The 22,006-nt window shown below is 41.6% G+C and overlaps 1 protein-coding gene across 5 annotated transcripts in view; it reads left to right on the top strand.

The window, feature by feature from the left end:
- LOC136439587 (unconventional myosin-XV-like) overlaps window positions 1-22,006 on the top strand; it is a 111,977-nt gene that overhangs the window by 58,296 nt on the left and 31,675 nt on the right. For all 5 annotated transcript variants that reach the window (XM_066435010.1, XM_066435008.1, XM_066435006.1 and 2 more), the window contains 11 exons: window positions 1,268-1,340; window positions 1,851-2,761; window positions 3,211-3,284; window positions 3,485-3,638; window positions 4,711-5,066; window positions 5,429-5,524; window positions 14,843-15,449; window positions 19,440-19,514; window positions 19,912-20,033; window positions 20,970-21,029; window positions 21,606-21,684. In XM_066435010.1, the coding sequence (XP_066291107.1) occupies window positions 1,268-1,340; window positions 1,851-2,761; window positions 3,211-3,284; window positions 3,485-3,638; window positions 4,711-5,066; window positions 5,429-5,524; window positions 14,843-15,449; window positions 19,440-19,514; window positions 19,912-20,033; window positions 20,970-21,029; window positions 21,606-21,684 (2,607 nt within the window). The remainder of the gene's footprint in view (window positions 1-1,267; window positions 1,341-1,850; window positions 2,762-3,210; window positions 3,285-3,484; window positions 3,639-4,710; window positions 5,067-5,428; window positions 5,525-14,842; window positions 15,450-19,439; window positions 19,515-19,911; window positions 20,034-20,969; window positions 21,030-21,605; window positions 21,685-22,006) is intronic.

Below are 22,006 nucleotides of genomic sequence, written 5' to 3'. Positions count from 1 at the left end.
TATATAGATACAGATACAGAAGAAATACTCGAATCGACCGTTGCAGTCGGAGATCGAGCGTCACAGGAAAATCACCTCAAGTGAACAAATTTCAGAATTTTGCACATTAGGTCGCATGTTCAGATCTTCAACACACTCCAAGGGCTGGGGATCACCAGAACTGACTGGAGGGTCTACGCCAAGAGTAGACAAACATGGCGTGACCTAGCTACACATGTCTGTAGCCGCTATGCATCAGTTCCTGATGCTTACAAATGATGATGATGATGATGATGATCGCGTGTTCAGTAGTTTGTTGGAAAGTTGGACAAAATGGCGGACATGTCAAGCAGTGCTGGGAATTGTGTATATAATTTTTTTTCAAGACCTTCGCACGACACTACAAAGTCGCATTCATATGTGGTGAATATCGCTGTGCATTATAATAAGGTAGATTCGACTTATGATGTAGAAAAATAACCAAAAACAGATAATTTTGTTCCATGTTCCGATTACAATACGTCCCTTTAACACTGTCTTTTATTGAGAGCCCTTTACTCAAATGAAGGCTGTAATTAAACTGGCTTGAATGAAGAGGATAACAAAGTTCTATGTACACAACTGTTTTATTAAAGCTGATGTTTCAGTGACCATCTGTCACCTTCCTCAGGGCAATACCGACTGGTTCTTTTTTACTCTGCAGCTAGGTGTCGCTGCTGACAGACGTGGTGCCAAATATAAAAGTATTTACACATATACATAGGATCATGCAGTGTTTACCATGTGGTCCCAAAGTAATACAATGAGAGGTAAACACCGCATTAACTACCTAGTAGACCTACATTGTATATGCCAAATAACAGTTACTCAAGCAACTGGATAATGATTTAGTAGCATCCACTACTTTTTGTCAGTGACTCAGAGCAAGATATTATTACTTATAATATTAGTCACTGACGAAAGGTAGTGGATGCTACTTGAAACGTCTGACCATTTCCAAAATTATATCCAGTTGCTTGAGTAACTATTATTTGGCGTATCATATTACCTAGATGTCTAACCTTCATCGACATACCTACATGTACCTACATGTAAATACTTCACATTTGGCGCTGCATCTGTTAGTAGCGACACCTACATAGCTGCAGTGCAAAATAGAAGCAGTCAGTATATATTGTCCTGAGAAAGGTGACAGATGGTCATCGGAATGTCGGACTGAATAAAACACTTGACTTACCAACCTGATGAAACTATTCACGGATGACTTGAATGTCCTTTTACTCCCCAGGTGAAGCTTTCACCTCCTCGGTGACCTCCTGGACAACAGGTGAGGAGTTTGCTGTCACGGTCCTGCACCACAGGTAAGGAATCAGGGATAGTTTTGATATAGAAAACAGAATCTCTGTTGCATAACATTATTCATATAGTACCAGTTTATTTATGAACAGATTCAACAGATACAGATATGCATTTGTCAACAAAATATCAGACTTGATAATTCAAAGTATTGGAAGAAATGCATGGTTGTAAGTATAACGCTTATTACCTCCATGAAAAAAAGGAATTTACCAAAGTCTAGGTATGTTATGGAGGTATGAAATATTTTTTGGCTCATTGTTTGCAAGGATTCCAGATGTATATCTACAGTGATTTATTCACCAATGGGGATAAAACGAAATCCTATCAATTTTATTCAAGTAGCATCTTGACTATTTCATGTCATTATCGAACTGTTTGAATAGGATGTCATAAGTGTATTTCCACCTTGATGTATATTATGAAAAAGCAACAACTGTTACATTATGATATAAACATCTCAGGCTTACTCACATGACCAGGTGGAACTAAAAGAACTCATGCTTTTCCTTCAGGGGTGTCCACGATGAGAACCTGGGCTGGACGGTTGTACTGCAGGACGGAACAGAAGAGTACGAGTTGGCCGGCTATGATTATGTTCTCGACCTTATTGCGGAGATGGAGATGGCGCCAGGATTCCCTGTCTGCAAATCATTCTTTCTTGTATCATCAGATAAGATGGCGAGTAATGCCGAGGAAGTGGACATATCATTCTCAGATATCCCCACCAAGGTTCCCCCACTGTTACAGGGTGGAGCAAGCGGATATGCACACGATGGCCCCATAAAACACACAGGACGATTGTCCCAACAATATGTGCATAACTTTGCTCAGTGGCAAGCTGCCAATAGGAGGCAGATGGAGACGGTGCCAGCCCATGTGTCAGACAGCAGTGACTATCTGCCATACCAGGGAGATTACAAGCTGCCGATTCGAGATTACGGACTGCCTCCTGCACCAGACTACAGCACAGAGGATGGCCGTAGGTTCCACCAGGACCCCGGGAGTCCGCCGTCATCCAGATCAACACCCCAACACCATGTGTCCGGCAGGAGGATGGGCAATACGCCACACAGAGAGACAAGAGTCAGACACAAGAGTCTTGGGGGCCGCTCTCTTGGGGGACAGTCCATCCCACACAGTGAAGTGTCCCAGTCTGGTCTGGATGACTACCTAGACAGACTGTTCAACCCGGTCTTGTCAGATGACAGCTCCGAACTTGGTGATGCAGCTGGCATGGAAGTGCACATGAAGGGAGGAGGACAAGCACCTGCGCCACCTGGAGCAGCTGGGACTACAGGGACATCCTCTACTGCACCCAAGATGGCAGGGCAAAATGTGGATCTCACTGCAGCAAATAGCATGATGGGGATGCAACCAGGAATGATGGGAGTAGGACTCTTGCCAAATATGGGGCTGATGCAAGGTTTGTGAAAGAAGGAAGTTTCTTTCATGGACTTTGTTGTGAAAAGATATTTTGTTTTTCTCCCAATTACAAATAGTTATGCACTGTATTTAATTTGGTCTGACTAGATAACAAAATATAATGAACATAGCAAAATTTTACATTGTAAGAAGTGCTTAATACCCTCCACTCATAAAGGGATGGTGACGAGAATCAGTTTGACCCTATGTCATGATATGCCAGGCTTTTGAAATGAACATGTCACCTTAAATTGTTCATTTTTGTCTACTATGCAATGATACCTGAAATTCTGGGTGCTGGTAGCAATATGCATGGGGGTTTGGTGATTTTGAAATCATGGTAATAGTTCATTTTTGTACACTGCCTAATTTTTAGATATAACGTTAGTCAATTCTGCATGAAGATCTGATTTTGGGATTGCTGAGAATGAATGTGGATGTTATGTTCAGGTGTGGGGAACCCAGTCATGATGCAGCAGGCAATGCTTCAGCAGCAGGCATACCTGGCACAACAGATGATGCTGGTAAGTACTAACTGACTGAATCCAAATTTAAGTTGACAGTTGTATGTGTGTTCCCTTGCAATGAGCCTTCAGGCATGAGTTTAGTGAATGAATATGATTTATTATTTTATATGCTTGATTGGCATTCATGTACCAATGCTGTGATTTGTAAGATGTTAAGATGCAGCTGACTCTCCACCCATCCTTCATTGTTACGAAAGCTCCAGCAGCAGCAGGCCTTGTTGTCACAGTCTCAGCTTCCACCGCAGCTGGCCCCAGGCATCCTCACACAACACCCGTCTGTAGACAGTCGCAGCAGCACAAGCAAACCCCCATCTCTGTCTTCAACAAGTTCCATAACAGAACAACGGCCAGGTCAGCTACTGTAACAGGTTTCTTCAATTCATGTGTTTATAATCGCCCAGCTTTAGTCATTAATCCCATATAAGAGACTCACAGGACGACTGATCAGAAGCCGCCCATGAAATACCACTTGTTCTGCTGCTGCAGTACTATAGAAAGCGGCTAGACAGCCCATAATCGAAAATATCGAAATTATTCTGTCAAACCACACACAAACACTGTTGTTACCACAACCACAAATGCTATCAAATATATAGCCTTTTTGGCAAAGGTTATAACACTTCCTCCTTTACGGAGGTATTGAGAACACAAAAAAATGAAATATAGACTGAACCTCTCCAAAAACAAGAAGAATTAACTTGCTGCGCTACATTATATAATGCACCACTGTCCATGAAAGGGACCAAGCAACAACTGCATGCTGTCAGATGACATGAAACACCAATGATGATATTGATCATCATCATTTTTGCAGAATGTCAGTATGAAAGAGATTATCTGATATCAGTAGTCAAGTTTAATAGGCAGCTGGGAACTCAGCCTCAGCATCTTCAGTCCTGGTATTGAGTTATTATTGATGGGCTATAACGTATACATTGTATGTAGGGATGTCCCTATAGCTCAACTGATAGCAGCCTCACAGCCTCCTGGTTCCAATTAGTTGCTAACTGGGAGACCCTGCATGGTTCAATCCTGGGTCATCAGGACATCTCGGTTGTGGCAGCACCTGTCTTTGGGAAGGGACGTGAAATGGGAGTCCCATATTCGAGAAGGTGCCTCAAGCATGTTAAAGGGGAAGCGCTAGCAACCCCTCCCTGTAGAAATATACCCTGCTGCTGAAACAGCAGAGAAACATGTGCCACTTGGCAGTGCAAGGAATGAATGAACGAATGTATATGGCATCATTCAGTCCCCTCACAAACTCTTACAGCATGGAGTTGTATACCTTGTGATAATCCTTCTTCTTGATCATACGTGTAGTTGTAAACATTAAAAAATCATGGTGTTCCCCAGTTAGTTAGAATAGGTTCCTTAATACTAAAAGCAAGCCACAGGTGACCAAGTTTCCATATTTTATTTACAGTTGAGAATGATGCCATTCCCACAGCAGTGCCGATGTCTCCTGCAGCATCTCCTAGCAAAGGAAAACCATCTCCTAATGAAGGCCTAAATAACACAAGCTCTCCTGACCCGACTGCACCTCCCTCTACAAGGGTGGAGGACAACACTGAGTCTGATGAGGAAATTCGCTCTCATGCCTTCTACACCAAGACTACTCCAAGAATACGTGTGGGCAATATTGAATGGCCGCCTGTGGCAGAGAAACCAGTCAAGAGAAGGCAACGTGATGTCGGAAAACTCATGATTGATGACCATACTACAGACTTGTTAAGTGGGTCACTTCAAACAAAACAGCCCGAGCCAGGACAGCAGCAAGACGTGAGTACACAAGAATGCTAGATGTATGTGGGTCTGACCATACAGTATGTAAGGATCACATCTATAGAGAAGTACATACTTTAGGAAATTCAGAAATACAACAAAATACACATCCTGTAGATATCATCTTCTAGAAGACAGTTGGTTTTAATGATTGTGCTAACACCAAAGCCTGACAGAAATATTATCACATTTAAGTCAAAGTCATGACATTATGTACACTATGTAATTCCAAAGTAAGCTACTTGAGGGAAAATGTTTCCCTTACTTTGTGAACAGATTTATCCATGGGTGTGTACATAACATATTGTTCAGACGTTTCAATGACAGAATGATAATCAAAATACCACGGCTTGCTGCAGGAGGACGGAACAGTCCATGTGCGGATTTCCTCGGGAGAAAACAAGATACCTACAAAAGAGGCTGCACTGTCAGTTCACCTGCAGGCTATAGACAAGGTAGGGATTCTGTTTCATCCTTTATTAGCGGCATCATGTGGCATAACAGAGTGTTTGGGTGCAGAATCAGGGTCCTAGGTTTGATCCTCCAATATGCCCCAATGCTGTGCCCTTGGGAAAGGCACTTTACACAACTTTCCTCACTTAACTCAGCTGAAAATGAGTATCTAACTTTGATTCGGAATGTCCCTCAATCAGGACGTTAAATGGAAGTCCCATGTTTCACATTAAAGAATCCTCCACCTTTATTGAAAATAGTAGGGGTCCTTCCCCGTGTGAGTGGATCAAACCTTACAGTCAGGTTGATATCTTGAAAAGGTGATAGTCACCAGTGTTATGTCAATCCTTCCACAAAATGTGTTAAATCTCAATTAAAAGAAATAAAATAAAGATAAAATCCTGGGTTGTGGCAGATAGCCAATATCAAGTGAGGGATACACTAGAAAGGCAACATTTGCGAGCAAATACAGCATGTTTAGCCATACTCCTCGCCATGCAAAAAATGGACTCTCCCAAAATAACAATGGACCATTCTAAAATACTTGCACTAAAAAAATGAATCACCCAGTCCAAAATTGAGTCTTCCAGTAGCACCTCAACACAATATGGACCAGTCCACAACCATATCCACTTATTGATTAACAAATACACTTCTGCTAACAAATGGACTTTTTCATAATCATTCCAGCTCAAAATTGAAAGAAATAATTAAAGAATCCTCCCCTTGCAAGAATGGGATATTCCGTGCCATTTCCATGTAAACCAGTCGAAAAATATCCGCTGAAAATTACACTCTTGCGCATAATCAACCCAGTTCAAAATTGAATTAAAAAAGATCAACCCCACGGAAGAATGAAGTTTTCCATAGTATACATATGAAGATTTGACAGGAGAAGAAGGAAATGACCAAAAACAACATATTTGAGTCAATTCCAAGTCACCGAGAGGGTTTTAATATAATATTTGTAATATGTTTGAACTATTTTGATTAAAAGAATGTCTAAGTCACAATAGTTCTAAAGTGTTCAAACAATTAGAATTGAAACTTATAACATGTTTGAACTTATTTCACATACGTTGGAAACATTTCGAACGTAACTACACAAAAAATCTCTTTATTTAGAACAGTTTCAAACCATCTATCCAAATGTTTCAATGTTCGAACAATTTGTAACAAAAGATTTTCACAATTGCCCCCATAAACGAAGGTGCTAAGTCCTCCTGTGTGTTTCTGCCTATTTTCGGTGGCCGCGCTAAACCACCAGCGGATTTGTTTTGACGGAGCGTCACCCGCGCGCGACGATGTACACTGTTCGGCACCGCTAATATCCGGCATTTTCCCGCTCCAAAACACTCCACAAGACCCACGTTTTTAGTGTTTTGCCTCGTGTGCAACACGATTCGATTTGCATTACTAACGGGACGAAAATGTTATGATAGAAAAAAATCACCCCGTCCCGGCGTCCGTCCCAAAAACATAAACGACATGAAAATATATTTTCTTACAGATTCAATCACGAAAATCAACAGCATGGGATTCCAAATTTTCGCAACGGCCGACCATTTATCATGGTTGAACTTCCTTCCAAGGCGTGCGATAGATAAACATTCCCGGCACATAATAGTCACTAGTACCAGACTAACGCAAGCTCATGATGATAATAGGGAGAAAGTTTGTCAGTGAAGTTTGGCCACCAGAGGGTGCATTCATTTAACGTTACAAGCTAGCGCAAACGGGCGAATCATTGACCTTACCGGGGACTGACTCTACTGGCCTAATCATTCCTTTTTTGCCGAATTCTACGATCCATACGCCCGTACGTAGGACATGTAGGAATGCCTGGTGGACGCTACACATCACGGGAGACGCGTGTTGGTCCGAGACAGACAGCGGCGTGCTTTCGATCGCGTAGCGGCGACGCACCGCTGCGACAACGTGCGGGACCAAAACGCCTGTCCCCAGTGAGACCATGTGTTTTGCGCGGCATGCCCCGAATCCGTCTACCATTGCTGAATGTAGCCCGATTCATAGAGGTCTATTTTGTAAGCATTATTTCATGTACCCCTCAGCGTGAGAATTCCTTGTGCAACACTTCGCTACATTATATATATTGAAGTTTCCCCGCGCACCGCCTACCACCCCCCTCTGATCATGTATGCGGCAGAGAGAGATCATCAATCAATTTTGTCAGGAGTTGCGCGCCAGTCTGAGGAGAAACGATCTCCCGTGTTGTGTTGAAGAATTTGGAGTTTGAAAATATCTGGAATAACTAGTGCTAAAATAAACATTCACAAAATCATTGATTTAACTTATTTTCTGTTATAAAATTTCCGAAACTGCAGTTTAACCACTCAGTTTAACGAAACATGGTGTTTTCCCGATAATCACGTAAAATGTTTATGTCCGGTCTTTCCTCCTCGTAAGCAAACGAGGCGATATGTAACGTTACAGAAGCTGAGCGCGCTCGTTGTTTTGTTGAGCTAGCCATGCCGTGACGAGTCTTCGATTATCTGTAGTTGTTGAAGGACACACAGAAATCTTCGGACTGTAGTTTTACCGCTTCGAAGGGCGTGACAGTCAACGGTACTAGTAGTAAGGTTTGAACGAGCGTTGTGTTTCTCAGCTCACCTCAGTTCCAAACGTAAACAACGGGTGCGGGTTAACGTGAGCGGCGGGGGATTTGTTCGGCTGGCGACACCCCCGTACCGTGCCGATAGCGTGGTGTCTGTCGTGTTTCCTTGAAACTAGATCTATTCAAGATTTTAACAAATTTGATGGAAACTTTTCTGTCCGGCGTAGTAGGATTTTGGGAGTACCCAACCGCGCTCTTCACGTGGAAATTTTTGATACCGCGAAAGTAAACAAAACACCTACGATCGCCTGCCAGGCTTCTCGCGGTGGGGCGTCTTTATTGGTCTATCATTAGGTGCTATCAGCTACTTAGCAGGGACGTGTAGATTGCTTTCGTATGGCTCATTTAACCAATGTTCGAAACTGTACGAACAAAAGATGAATCTATATTGTGATAGTTTCGAAACTTATAGCAATATTGTACATGTATCTTTGTTGAAAAAAGAGCAGGTATGTAAGCGTGCCACACAGCACACTTCGACGGCGTCGAAATGTGCACAGGAACACGCAGTGACGGCCGTACCAGGGTGCCATATGGGGCACCCAGAACGGCTGTTTTCTACGGTCTCCACATTGATATAAGACGTAAACAGTTGACAATACTCGGTCAGAAAATAGCTGAACAATTATATTTTACGATCTTTTGATTTCTATGAAGGACAGAGTGTGGGAAAATACGAAATTTGCGAAGTTCGTACGGAGCGCCTGTGAGAACGTGCGAGCACCGATCTCGGGAGACCGTTCAACTAAAACCCGTTCTGAAATGAAATAAAAACACCCAAACTATCAACTGTTCCGCTTTTTATTATCTTCAGATGTAATACTTATGATCCATTTGGCTGGAGCTGCCAGCAAACCTGCGTAAAACCTACAGGAAACGCCGATCTCGATGCACGGAAAGTTCGCCATGACGCATGTGCGATCAGCCGCTTAGGCGGAAAGTAGCCACTTATTGCGACACAAACATTACGCCGATTCGGCGTGATTTGTCTGAATATGCCTTGCCTCGGTCTCTCTTTTTTGCGCGAGGCCGTTACCACGGAGATTTTCGGACACAAGCTTGAAGGCAAATGTTTATACGCTCAGCAGGATGTCTCTAAATTGTGTATTTTCGCGCAATAAAATATTAAAAGGCATGCACGCCGAACTTTCCACATGCCAGTAAGCACGTCAGGACGTGCTGAGCTGCACGCTGTGACGGAAGTTTTGTCTCTCCTTTTTTTGGCGTGAGTCCGTTACTACGGCGATTTTCGGGCACAAGCTCGAAGGGAAATGCTCAATGATATATCAATGAATAGATATTTCGCACAATAAAATATAAAAGGCATTAACGCCGAACTTTACACATACCGTCGTCACGTGCCAGTCAGCACGTCAAGACGTGCTGAGCTGCACGCTGTGACGGAAGTTTTGTCTCTCCTTTTTTTGCGTGAGGCCGTTACTGTGGAGATTTTCGGGGACAAGCTCAATAGAGAAATGCTCAATGATATTTTTAGGAATAATTATTTCGCATAATAAAACTAAAAGGCATGCACGCCGAACTTTCCACGTGCCGTCGCCACATGTCAGTCAGCACGTCGAGACGTGCTCGGCTGCACGCTGTGACGGACGGCTCTTAAAAATATTTTTCACCAATTTTAAGTTAAAATACACATACTAGTATTCCATATTAATTTCCTTTGTCCTTTGATTTGCGATTGTGGATGGATAGAAACTTTGTTGCGAGTTATTTTGCTGCTATAAGGAAACATTCAAGTTTTTTTAGAGTTTGTCATATTCTATCGTCGCCACGTGTCAGTCAGCACGTCAAGACGTGCTGAGCTGCTCGCTGTGACGGAAATTGTGGACTGATGGTGAACAGGTAAAGAGTGGCACTGACTTTTACAATTGTGAGACTTATAGAGATGAAAACTGTCGATTGAATCTTAAAATATTGCTACACAAGGCAATTGGCCATTTCTAGTTTTTAAGCCATGGCAATAACCAGGCTGTGGGGTGGTGTGGCGTAACAGTGTCCCCGTCGCTCTGTGTCCACACGTACGCGGTGACGGTTTACAAAGAAAGGGCTCAACGATCGATGGCAATTGTATCCCTCAGATAACGAACACAACAATCTTATTTAGAGATGGAATAAAATGCTGTTTTGTAGTATCTATCTTTTCCTCCACTTTATATTATAGTCCACGACGTAACGTTTCTGTAAGCTGCCCTGTTTTTCATCAACAAATCTCCGTCGCCACGAGGGACGGTCCAATTTTACATGAGATCATGAATTGCCGGACGGCGATAGTGTCTGCTGCTGGAAACACTTGCACCAAGTAGGACCTAATGAGACAATCTCGTCGTATGCTCTAGAACAGCTATTCTTAATCCTGCCCCGCAATAAAACACAAGTTGCAAATAGGATGAAAGACGTTGTGACATTTTAGCTTACCAGGTGGATAAATGGGTTACGTCATAATATAGACTTTTAATTTTGGTCCTTGTGACAGGGTGATAAGGCATGAGCCTGTAAAATTCCAAGGAATTTATCGGCTAAACACACCGAGTTCCTTCTCACAGTCTTATTCACGGAAAGCATACCATTAGTTACGTTTAGTCATGATATTGTTTATTCATAACATAGATTAGATGTACAAGTCTAAAAGTCCGTGTTCCGTATTATCTGCATATAAAGTCTTTCAATCGTTCTATTTCACTGATGAAAAATGTCGGGTTTCATTTCTAAAAGGGGTAGGAGATGAGAGAATCCCTTGAATTGATTGAAATTACTAAACTTTTTTCTGTTTTCTACAGGGGAATAATGCGGGGTGCTCTGACTGATTTCACGTATAAGGTTATGGCATGGACTCGTACAGACAACATGGCCCAATCGACGTACAGCAAAAAAAAAAAACACCAAATAAACGAGCAGGCTTTGTTGTGAGCTTATGCAAGTGTGTGAGAGAGCTCATTAGAAAGACAGTCACTTGAAACAATCTTATGAAACTACATTATTCTCTCACAACGTTAGCTGCCTTTCTATTTTTCAGCACTACGTTTTGTTAATGGTTCTTGTATTCACCTATTTCCAAAAGCCGGTAGAACAATGGCGGGCAATCAGTGCACCTTTGGTGAAACAATTGTGCCGGGACAACGTTTGTTTAGGTCCAGTTGAACCGGTTGAAATCTACCGGAATACAGTAGATCTATGCTAAGATGCAAGGGCATTATATATAGAGATGTCCTTGGATGCAGTAAACGTCAAAGGTTTCTGCGGTTTAACATAAAATACTACTTAGCACTGAGAACTAAGAAATCAGTCGACTTGCTGAAGTCGGAGATTAAACCAAATCAACTTTGGACTGGTGGTGCCCGCTTATTACCCAAACCCCGCCAAACAAAACAAAACAAACATGGCGACGGATCAAACAAGGCTAACCTGGTTACGGGAAATAATGCGGAAATAATCGAAACGGTTCAATCATCGAATTGGTTCAGAATGTTTCGGAACGATTCAATCTTCGGATCGTGAACGCTCAAAACCGACTGCCTTCGAAACGTTTTTTTTGTTTTTGTTTTGTTTGCAGACCACCTTCTACAGGTAGAAGAAAGACAATTGCGGCCAAACCTCCCGTTTCATTTGTTACGGGGTTCCTATGTCTGGGCTGCCATACAAAACTATGTCGTTAGCAGAGCCCGTAGGTTGCGGTCCCTTGCTCGGTGATAAATCGTTTTAAATATTACACGTGTGCGTGTTGAGCCTAGTGTGTATTGCGAAGTGCTGCATGTGGTGAGTTTCCCGTCATAACGCGTGGATGAGCACATGATGACGGCAGAATATCACAGACGACAAATACTCGAAAAAAATCTTGAAAATTTCCTTACTAACAAAATAACTCGCAACAGGAAAGAAAGTTTCTATAATTTTACAACCATTAATCCAAGCCGGACGAAACTTACCATTCAAAAATACCATCATTGCAACGTGATGTGGTGAGGTTCCGTATAACCGTCATAGCGTGCGGATCAGCACATGATGACGGCAGAATATGACAAACGACAAATACTATTAAAAAAAACTTCACAATTTCCAAATAGCAACAAAATAACTTGCAACAAGAAAACAAACTTTCTGTTAGTTTATTATCACTTAACAAAAGACGATTTACCACTAAAAATATTAATATTGTAACTTCCTGCGGTGAGTTTCCACATAACCCGTCAAAGCGTGTGGATCAGCACATGATAACGGGACAATACGACAAACGACAGTTTCCTTAGGCAACCACATAAGTCGCAACAAGAAAGCAAAGTTTTATTGCATTCTACAATCGCTTATCAAAGGACTAAACTTACCATTCAAAAATATCATTGTAGCGTATTGTGGTGAGTTTCCGTATTACCCGTCAAACTGTGTGGATCAGCACACGATAACGGCAGAATATGATAAACGACAAATACTTTCTAAAACTTGACAAGTTCCTCACTAGCAACAAAACAACTCGCAACAAGAAAGCAAAGTTTTATCATCGCTTATCAAATGACGACTTACCATTCAAAAACATTATCAATGAAACGTGCTACGGTGAGTTTCCGTGTAACCGTCAAAGCGTGTGGACCAGTACATGATAACGGCGGAATATAACAAATGACGAAGACGTTAAAAACTTGAAACTTTCCTTATAATACTTGAAAGAAACAATTGCTCGCAAAAAGAAAACAAAGTTTCAACCATTTCATAATCGCTAATGCCGTTGAAAGTTGAAAGGGAAATAACAAGGAATACTAGTATTTTGTTTTTAAACTAGAAATAGAAGCAAATTACCTGTAAGAATCTTCTTGCGTCACAGCGCACAGCACAGCACAGGGGGCGATCGCGAACAGGGCGTGCGATATGCTGTACAACTACTTACCTGCATTTAATCGAATTGTGCTGTGGCTACATCGACAATTTTTAATGATTACTTTAAAGTATCGATGATCGCAATTGTAACAGCAAAGTCCATGCTGCACTTGACCAGTTCACCGATTCTGGCTCACTATCAATCCACAAAACTTCCGTCACAGCGTGCAGCTCAGCACGTCTTGACGTGCTGACTGGCACGTGACGATGGTATGTGGAAAGTTCGGCGTTAATACCTTTTAATATTTTATTGTGCGAATTTCTATGAATAGATATATCATTGAGCATTTCCCTTCGAGCTTGTGCCCGAAAATCGCCGTAGTAAAGGACTCACGCCAAAAAAAAGAGAGACAAAACTTCTGTCACAGCGTGCAACTCTGCACGTCTTGACGTGCTAACTGGCAGGTGGCAAGGGCATGTGGAAAGTTCGGCGTGCATGCCTTTTAATATTTTATTGCGCGAAAATACACCATTTAGAGACATCCTGCTGAGCGTATAAACATTTGCCTTCAAGCTTGTGTCCGAAAATCTCCGTGGTAACGGCCTCACGCAAAAAAGAGAGACCGAGCACGGCATATCCAGACAAATCACGCCGAATCGGCGTAATGTTTGTGTCGCAATAAGTGGCTACTTTCCGCCTAAGCGGCTGATCGCACATGCGTCATGGCGGACTTTCCGTGCATCGAGATCGGCGTTTCCTGTAGGTTTTACGCAGGTTTGCTGGCAGCTCCAGCCAAATGGATCATAAGTATTACATCTGAAGATAATAAAAAGCGGAACAGTTGATAGTTTGGGTGTTTTTATTTCATTTCAGAACGGTTTTTAGTTGAACGGTCTCCCGAGATCGGTGCTCGCACGTTCTCACAGGCGCTCCGTACGAACTTCGCAAATTCCGTATTTTCCCACACTCTGTCCTTCATAGAAATCAAAAGATCGTAAGATATAATTGTTCAGCTATTTTCTGACCGAGTATTGTCAACTGTTTACGTCTTATATTAATGTGGAGACCGTAGAAAACAGCCGTTCTGGGTGCCCCATATGACACCCTGGTACGGCCGTCACTGCGTGTTCCTGTGCACATTTCGACGCCGTCGAAGTGTGCTGTGTGGCACGCTTACATAGCTCAAAAAGAGTGAACAAAGCCATGTAATGACATGTCCTAGGAATTCCCATACCATATTTGGCATGAATACTAGCACACCTGCGCCAGGAATGCAAGATAATTAGATTAAACCAATTGACCAATCAGGTGGTCGCAAGGCTCACAGGCATGCAAGGCCAGGTGCAAGGCACTTGGGGTCAATGACCTTTAGGTCATATGTAGTATTGAAAGTGACAGAAGTGGCAAATATTGTCAAGAAAGCCCCAAATAAATCGTTTTGAATATATGTATGCCAAAAATGGGAATGTAGTCCTTTAAATATTTGTTCAAGCCACATATACAGCAAATTTCAGGTAATTCGGTTGAAATACCAGGGCGCAGGAGGCCAAGATATGCTAAAAATAGCCTAAAAACCTCAATAAAATCACTTTCAAGGTCAATATCAAAAAACGGAAAAGAACGCACATTGGTTTTTGCCTACATTACCTCTGTACCAAATTTCAGGTCATTTGGTCAAAAAATGACAGAGATGAATCGATTTGAAGATTTGACAGGAGAAGAAGAAGAAGAAACCTGAGTAAAAACAATATGTTTAGCCATACTAGGTATGGCTAAACATAATTATCAGCACCATTGCCCCTGACCATATATATAAGTTGCAGATACATGTATGTGAAACATTTTTCTTTTTGTTGCCAGCTAAAACGTGGATCTCCTAAGAAGGTGTCCATCAGCCCTCCAACAGCCTCTCCAGTTAAGGAGCCTCGCCCTCAAACTACATCAGAGGGGAAAACCTCTTCAGTAACACCAACTACACCTGCAGTGACTAAAGCTACCGCAGAAGAACCCAAGAAGTCACCTGTGAAAACAGGCTCTTCAGTCCTGCCTATTTCACCCACAAACAAGCAGCCTAAATTCCTACTGAAGAAGAAGCCAGATCCTCATCAGGAGGCAATGGCTAAACTGAAGCAGGTGAAGAAGAATTTGCCCTCTTCTAATGACACACCAGCTTCCCCAGCCAAGAAATCTCCTACGGTACAGAAGTCAGTCAAGACAACAGCAGAGAACATCTTGGTACAGCAACCAGAAGACAAGAAAGAAGAAAATACCGAGCCTGAAAATGAAGATCCTCACAAAGCAGCTTTGGCAAAGATCGGAGGAGTTATCATCAAAAGGGTGCAATCATCATCTCCAGCACGACGTGCTGATCTGCCTGAATCAGACTCAGATTCAGACGCCATGTCTGAAAAGAGTCAGGACTTGAAGATACACCAAGAGGCCCTTCGAAGGCTCAGCCAAAAAACAGGTATGGATTTTTACAGTACAATTAATGTAGGCCTGCTCTGGATCATTTTTAATTGGTTTCTATTGAAATCAATGACAGTTGCATGTCTGCGTGGCTATTTGAACCGGCTATCTTAGCCTGATATGAGCGCAAATTAACCAGCTAATTAAGGCTTTAGCAGGTCAACTTGAATCCACCTCAGGAGGAGGATTGGATATATCCTTCTAAAACTCTTATTTTGCTGTTCAATTTGTGTTCATATCAGGCTAAGATAGCCAGCTGAATTAGCTGGGTAACTCTTTATCGGCTATGATGGGCTTGGTCTTCTAAAAGGTTTCTACCCTAGCTAGATTGATATTTTGACTTGCATTGTTTTCTCATTAATGAATTAAGAAATAACGACTGTAACAGTATTAGTACTTAATATTCACAGATGAGCATGAAAGAATTCTTTTGGACTATATGGATGGCATCATAAAGTTTTATTGCCCCTAATATAATCTTTTTTTCTGAGAGAAAACAGCGACATACCTTTTAAATACTGCACTCATATATTGAACTCCTGCATCAAAAGTGTCCTATTGTATGCTTCTGAGACATTGTCAGTGACAACTGAAGACATGAAGAGACTAACCAGGTGTGACAAAGTCATGGTTCGCTGGATATGGAAACTCCCTGCAAGCCTACCAACCGAGCTAAGAACCAGGCTAGGGGTAAATAGTGTAGAGGACACTGTCAGATTCAACCGACTGCGTTGGTACGGCCATCTTCAAAGAATGGAGAATGAGAAGTGGCCAAGGACGATTACCACAATGACCATAGAAGGAAGAAATCCACGGGGAAGACCTTGCAAGAGATGGTCTGACAACATAAAGGAAGACTACTACCTCAATTTACTACGAGACAACCCAGCAGACAGGGGTGGCTGGCGAGCTGCCATCCAGCCCCCGTATATTTGTTAAAGCAAGTCTAACCCCCGCACCACGGGGAACAACAGACGATAAACCGGAGAGTGAGTCATAAGTCAAAGTTCCTTCCCGCACCGATGGTGCATAGGGCGGCGCCCATCTCCGTTTCAGTAGCCCTTGGGCCACACAACTTTGTGCAATCACTACAGCAGGGAGCTAGTCCACTGGTAGTGAGTGAGTGAGTGAAAATACAGCACTTTGGTACATACTGTAATGTGCATAATGATCAAAGCTACAACGTACATTTGCACATCTTGATATCTACTTATTGTGCATCAAACTTCATATGATGTGTGCTCGCTTTTCACTTGCATACCCCCTAAGGAGGCTGTATCGGTAGTTAGGGAAGCCTTGGAGGCCGACGACACACTTGCAGACAGAACCAAACTCTCCGTGGACCACATATGTGAACTGCTAGACCTCTGCCTAGGGTGCACTTATTTCACTTACAAACAACAGTTTTTCCAGCAAGTGCACGGCTGTGCTATGGGATCATCGGTATCGCCCATTGTTGTGAACCTGTATATGGAGAAGTTTGAGAACAAAGCCCTCAGTACTTTCAATGGCCCTCCCCCAGCAAACTGGTTTCGCTATGTAGACGACACTTGGTGTAGGCTAAAGAAGAGAGTAGCTGATGACTTCTTTGACCATATTAACCAGGTAGATGACAACATCAAGTTCACACAGGAGTCGTGTCAAAACAACATGCTCCCCTTCTTAGACACCAAAACCATCATAGAGAAGGATGGCAACCTTCAGTTCGAAGTGTACAGGAAACCGACCCACACTGATCAATATCTGGCCTTTGATTCCCATCACCCTTTGGAACACAAACTAGCAGTGATTAAAACTCTCTTCCATCGAGCAGACAATGTCATTACCTCAGACGAAGCAAAAACAGAAGAACACAGACATCTCCGTGTGGCTTTAGCCAAGTGTGGCTACCAAAATTGGACCTTCAACAAGGCCCTCAAACCTTCTGACCAGTCTAAGAAAACACTCAAGTGCAGACCATTGACCAACAGAAACAAGGTCAACATTACCATTCCCTACGTCCAAGGAGTATCGGAAAAACTCAGACGTATCTTCCAAAACTTCAACATTACCACTAACTTCAAACCTCACTCAACTCTCAGGCAGAAACTAGTCCATCCAAAAGACAGGCCTGAAAAAGGTATCAAAGCCAATGTCATCTACAAACTGAAATGTGAGGAACCGAACTGCAATAACATGTACATTGGGGAGACAAGTCGACCACTAAAAGAAAGGTACAAGGAACATTGCAGAAAGAGCGCTAACCGCTACTCCTCTGCCATTTACCACCATCTAAAACACAACCAGGGACACTCATTCAATTTCGAATCCACGGACATCCTAGATCGTGAAGAACGCTGGTTCGAACGGGGAATTAGAGAAGCAATATACGAGAGGATGTACAACCCCGCCCTCAACAGGAAAGGGGGTCTACGCGTTCAACTTTCAGGCACCTGGGATAATGCACTGCCCACCACCCCCCACCCCCGGACAAGCAACATTTAGTTACTGTACTAGAACAACAGTAGCTAATTGAACTATTGGCATAACTTTGTCTTGAATTAATCTTCTTTTTGAAGACTACTTCAAGACATCCTAAATTGTCTTTACCTCATTAACATATCTATTCAGAGTTTTGGTATAAAACTGATGTTCTCAGTCCTATCGTTAGTCACTGACGAAAGACAGTGGATACTGTCTGAAACGTCTGACTGTTTCAAAATCTTATCCAGTTGCTTGAGTAATTATTTTTGGCGTACTTATTGTGCAGTTACTAGAAAATGATTTTTTCTAATTTCTAATTACAGGTAAAAACATTCCTTTTTGATGATACCAGACAGTTAGTAGATATGAATACATGAATGTATGATGTATGAATATATGTTTGTAGCTTTGATCAATATGCACATAGCAAACATAGTTTTATTTTAATTATTGTTGTGGTATGTACCCAAGTGCTGTATTTTCTCTTACAAAAAAAATTATATTAGGGCCAATAAAACTTGATGACGTCATTCATATGGTCAAAAAAATCATCCTTAAAATTCTTTCAGCTATCAATATTCAGTTATGTACAACTACAGTTCTTGCTTAAATGATTGATGAGAAAACAATCATTGGTAAGTCAAAATGCCAATTAAGCCAGATTAGAAAACTTAATTAATATAATTCCACCAGGGTACATAATGCTGTCACCCTGAAAAGATACGTCCAAAGTCCAAACAGATCTCCAATGTAACGTCCCCCAGTACAATATGCACTCCTGTATATCTAAACTGTGCATACCAGGGGGTACTACACTAGAAATCTCTCAAACCCACTGTTATTGAAAATGACGGATTTATGTAACCTGCCAGATTAATGTTAATGCAGGTTACATGCAGGACTGATTGATACAGAATTATGGACAATACAAGGCCCAGTGCAAGAACCTTAGGTCTTGTTTCCCAGTGATTAGACTACATTTTCCTTAGTTTATAGATTGGGGCAGTGATAGGTACAAAAGAAAATAGAAATTAAAAAAATGTCCACACTAAACATGTAAAACTATGCATTATGTGAGCCCTGATTATATACATAATCACACAAGTCAATGTTCCAACTACTAAGTATCAAATACCGCCTCAGGAAAGAACAAATAGTTGTGACTATCAGTATCGGAGTATTTTTTTCTGAAAACTATAATTGCAGAATGGAACACTTTGTCATCAAGTGCATTATGTGCGGTAGGGGCATCCTTACTAGATATACATTATTTTGTACATATAGCGTTGAGCAACATGTAGAATGAGATGTACACAGGTTTGGTGCTATGTAGTATAACCAGCCACAGCTGCAGGAAAGGGAACCTCGTCTGGTAATTTGTGTTACATGCATGTTCATATAGTCACACAAGAAATTCAATGCAATCATCATCATTTTTGGTGACACAATATGTCTTTGATATTTCTTGATGTCAATTCACAGCCCAGGTAATCTGTGTAACAATATTATTACTTTTGTTGAATAGGCAGACCAGTGCTTCCTCAGAATCACCCGCCAGATGATGCAGATGCACAGGGACTTCAGAGAGAAGAGCCACAAGGTTTGTCGCTACACTAGCATTACATCTGAATCATTCAATCATGTCACTGACAAATGATGGTCATAATGAGTAATGCTGCTTGACCTTTATTTATTTTGTACCTATATATAAGTTTCTTTTTTAAGCATGGTTATTAAGGGAGATATGCTAAATGCAACAACAGTAATACCCCCAGAATTGCAAGCTTGGGAGAATCTTTATTCAGAAAATAAGTGAATCTTTATCTTTTCTTGAATGAAAGATTTGACCAACATAGTAGGAGAAGTAGATCAAGGAGAATAAATAAAACCAAAAGAAATGTATTTCTTGCTCTATGGTCTAGGGAGTAAAATGTAACAAAAGTAATTTTCTCTGACACTAACGTTATTGTATTGCCTCTTTTTTTTCAAACTTACAGATGTTGTATCTCTTGATGGTTTTCCCCGGTCAGGACAAACTAAGACAGAACTGTACCCTCACAATCCTGGGCCTTACTATACTTACACCAGGGTGCACTGGAACCTGTGTGTCAGAAAGGAGGTAATCATCATTTCGGTCATTCTATTTAAACTAATGACATTAAGGACAGTCAGGAAGATTTGTATCAACATCTAACAAGAAGAACACTCTAACAATTATAGGACGTTAAATGGAGGTCCTGTGTTTGAGGAGAGTCACACATTGAGCACGTAAAATCACCCACCACATCGTTCGAAAAAGGATAGCGGCATGCGCTGGTATGAGTGGATCAAAACATTCCGGTCTAAATGGTGTAGGGAATTTCTCGTGCAGCCTTCGTAACCCCTGCTTCTCCTAATGGGTCAGTGACGTCATGCTTGTCTCGAGCATTGATGTTTCTGACCTACATGTAGGGTGAAGAGATGCTGCTACAGTAACAATTAGTTCAGTGCTTAGAGGAATGACCTCCTATGGCCTTGCACTGAGCGAGTGCGTTGAAACGAAAAAATGGTTACGTTTAATATAATCACAACATGTACCAGGCAATGTAATTCTAGTAAGTACTGATTTCAGTTTGTTGGAAAGTCTTACCAGTCATGAGGCTTCTGAAAGCTGTAGCTCAAATTTGGCAGCCCAGCAGCATACATGTAGCTGAAAAATGGTACAAATGTGCCTTAAAGGCACCAAATTTTACATGTCATTGAATGTATTCTTAACAAATATCAGACCAAAAATATATACTTGGGGCCTCTAGATCTATGGCCTGGTATTGAAACCAAATGACCTGAAATTTGGTATCTCAGGATGTCTAGGACATATGCCCACAGGACTTCATTCACACTTTTGGCATACGTCACTTCAAGATAATTAAATTGGTGATTTTTGGCAATTTTTACACTAAAAACATGAATTTTTGGCTCCTGTGCCCTGGTATTTAAACCAAATTTTCAATTTATCATTGTACTATTTGTAGTTGACACTTTCACCTGAGTTTTTGTTTTACATCATGCACCACAGGTGTTTAATCCCACAGAGAAGCTGGAGAACCCCACTGCACTCAACCTCGTGTTTGCACAGGTGGGTTACATCATTCTTTCCTTAAATCAACACTCCTATCATAAGGTTGAAGTCTCCCTTGGACTGAAATTGTGCACTTTGACTTAATTCAAGAGGGTCATGCATTCTATTAGGGTTGCATAATAGAAGTGATGAAATATTGGGATACGTACACAATGTACCATGGCGGTTCAATAAAGAAACATCCATATACTCATGCTGACTCCATTCCTGCCTGGATGTGAAAATGAACCCAGTTGACTTATATTATTTTTTGTAACCTTGAAAATCAGTGTTCTTTCATTGTCTGGGAAGTGGTTATACAAAAATTACCCAGAAAGGACTTGATGGTGGGAAAGCAAGAGAGCACAGCAGGTGAGGAAGGCTTTCACAGCCACAGGATTATGGGTGCTTCTGTCAGACCTTTGATCAGCAGCCATGCATCACTGTTTTCATGAAAGATGCACAAAAGCGAGATGTTTGATGAGACGACAGTGACAGGGAACAGTACCATTCCATTTTCACCATTGTGTGGTGTTGTGAAACATCAGTTCATATACTCCTGCCCTTATGAGTTAAATGTGTATCATTTTGTAGGTGGTGCATGATGTGTCTAGGATAAACAGCTGCCTCAGGATGACCATTGAGGAGAGCAGCAAGCTGCAAACCATATTTGGTATTTTCACCATCATTTCATGTCTGAAGTAAAGTATGTGCAAGTGTGACATAAGAGTCCACCTGACATTTTTCTGTCAGATAATCTCCTGATAAGCTCACATAGAATAAGCAACATGTAACTGTGAATGGTTTCAAATGTATTTATTTCTGATGATATGATTGCCTTTGCCAGAAGGTTAAATGTTTTCTGTTTGTGAGTGGTTGTTGATGCATGTGTGTTTGATGTAAACAGCATAACTCGAGAAAGCTATTGATGGATGTTAATGATATTTGGTTGGTGGGTAGGTGTTGGTAAGACAAAGGTCAAGATCGAGCATGGG

The sequence above is a fragment of the Branchiostoma lanceolatum genome, chromosome 8, assembly GCF_035083965.1.
Source record: "Branchiostoma lanceolatum isolate klBraLanc5 chromosome 8, klBraLanc5.hap2, whole genome shotgun sequence".
Lineage (NCBI taxonomy): Eukaryota > Metazoa > Chordata > Leptocardii > Amphioxiformes > Branchiostomatidae > Branchiostoma > Branchiostoma lanceolatum.
This window is presented reverse-complemented; position numbering and strand designations above follow the sequence as displayed.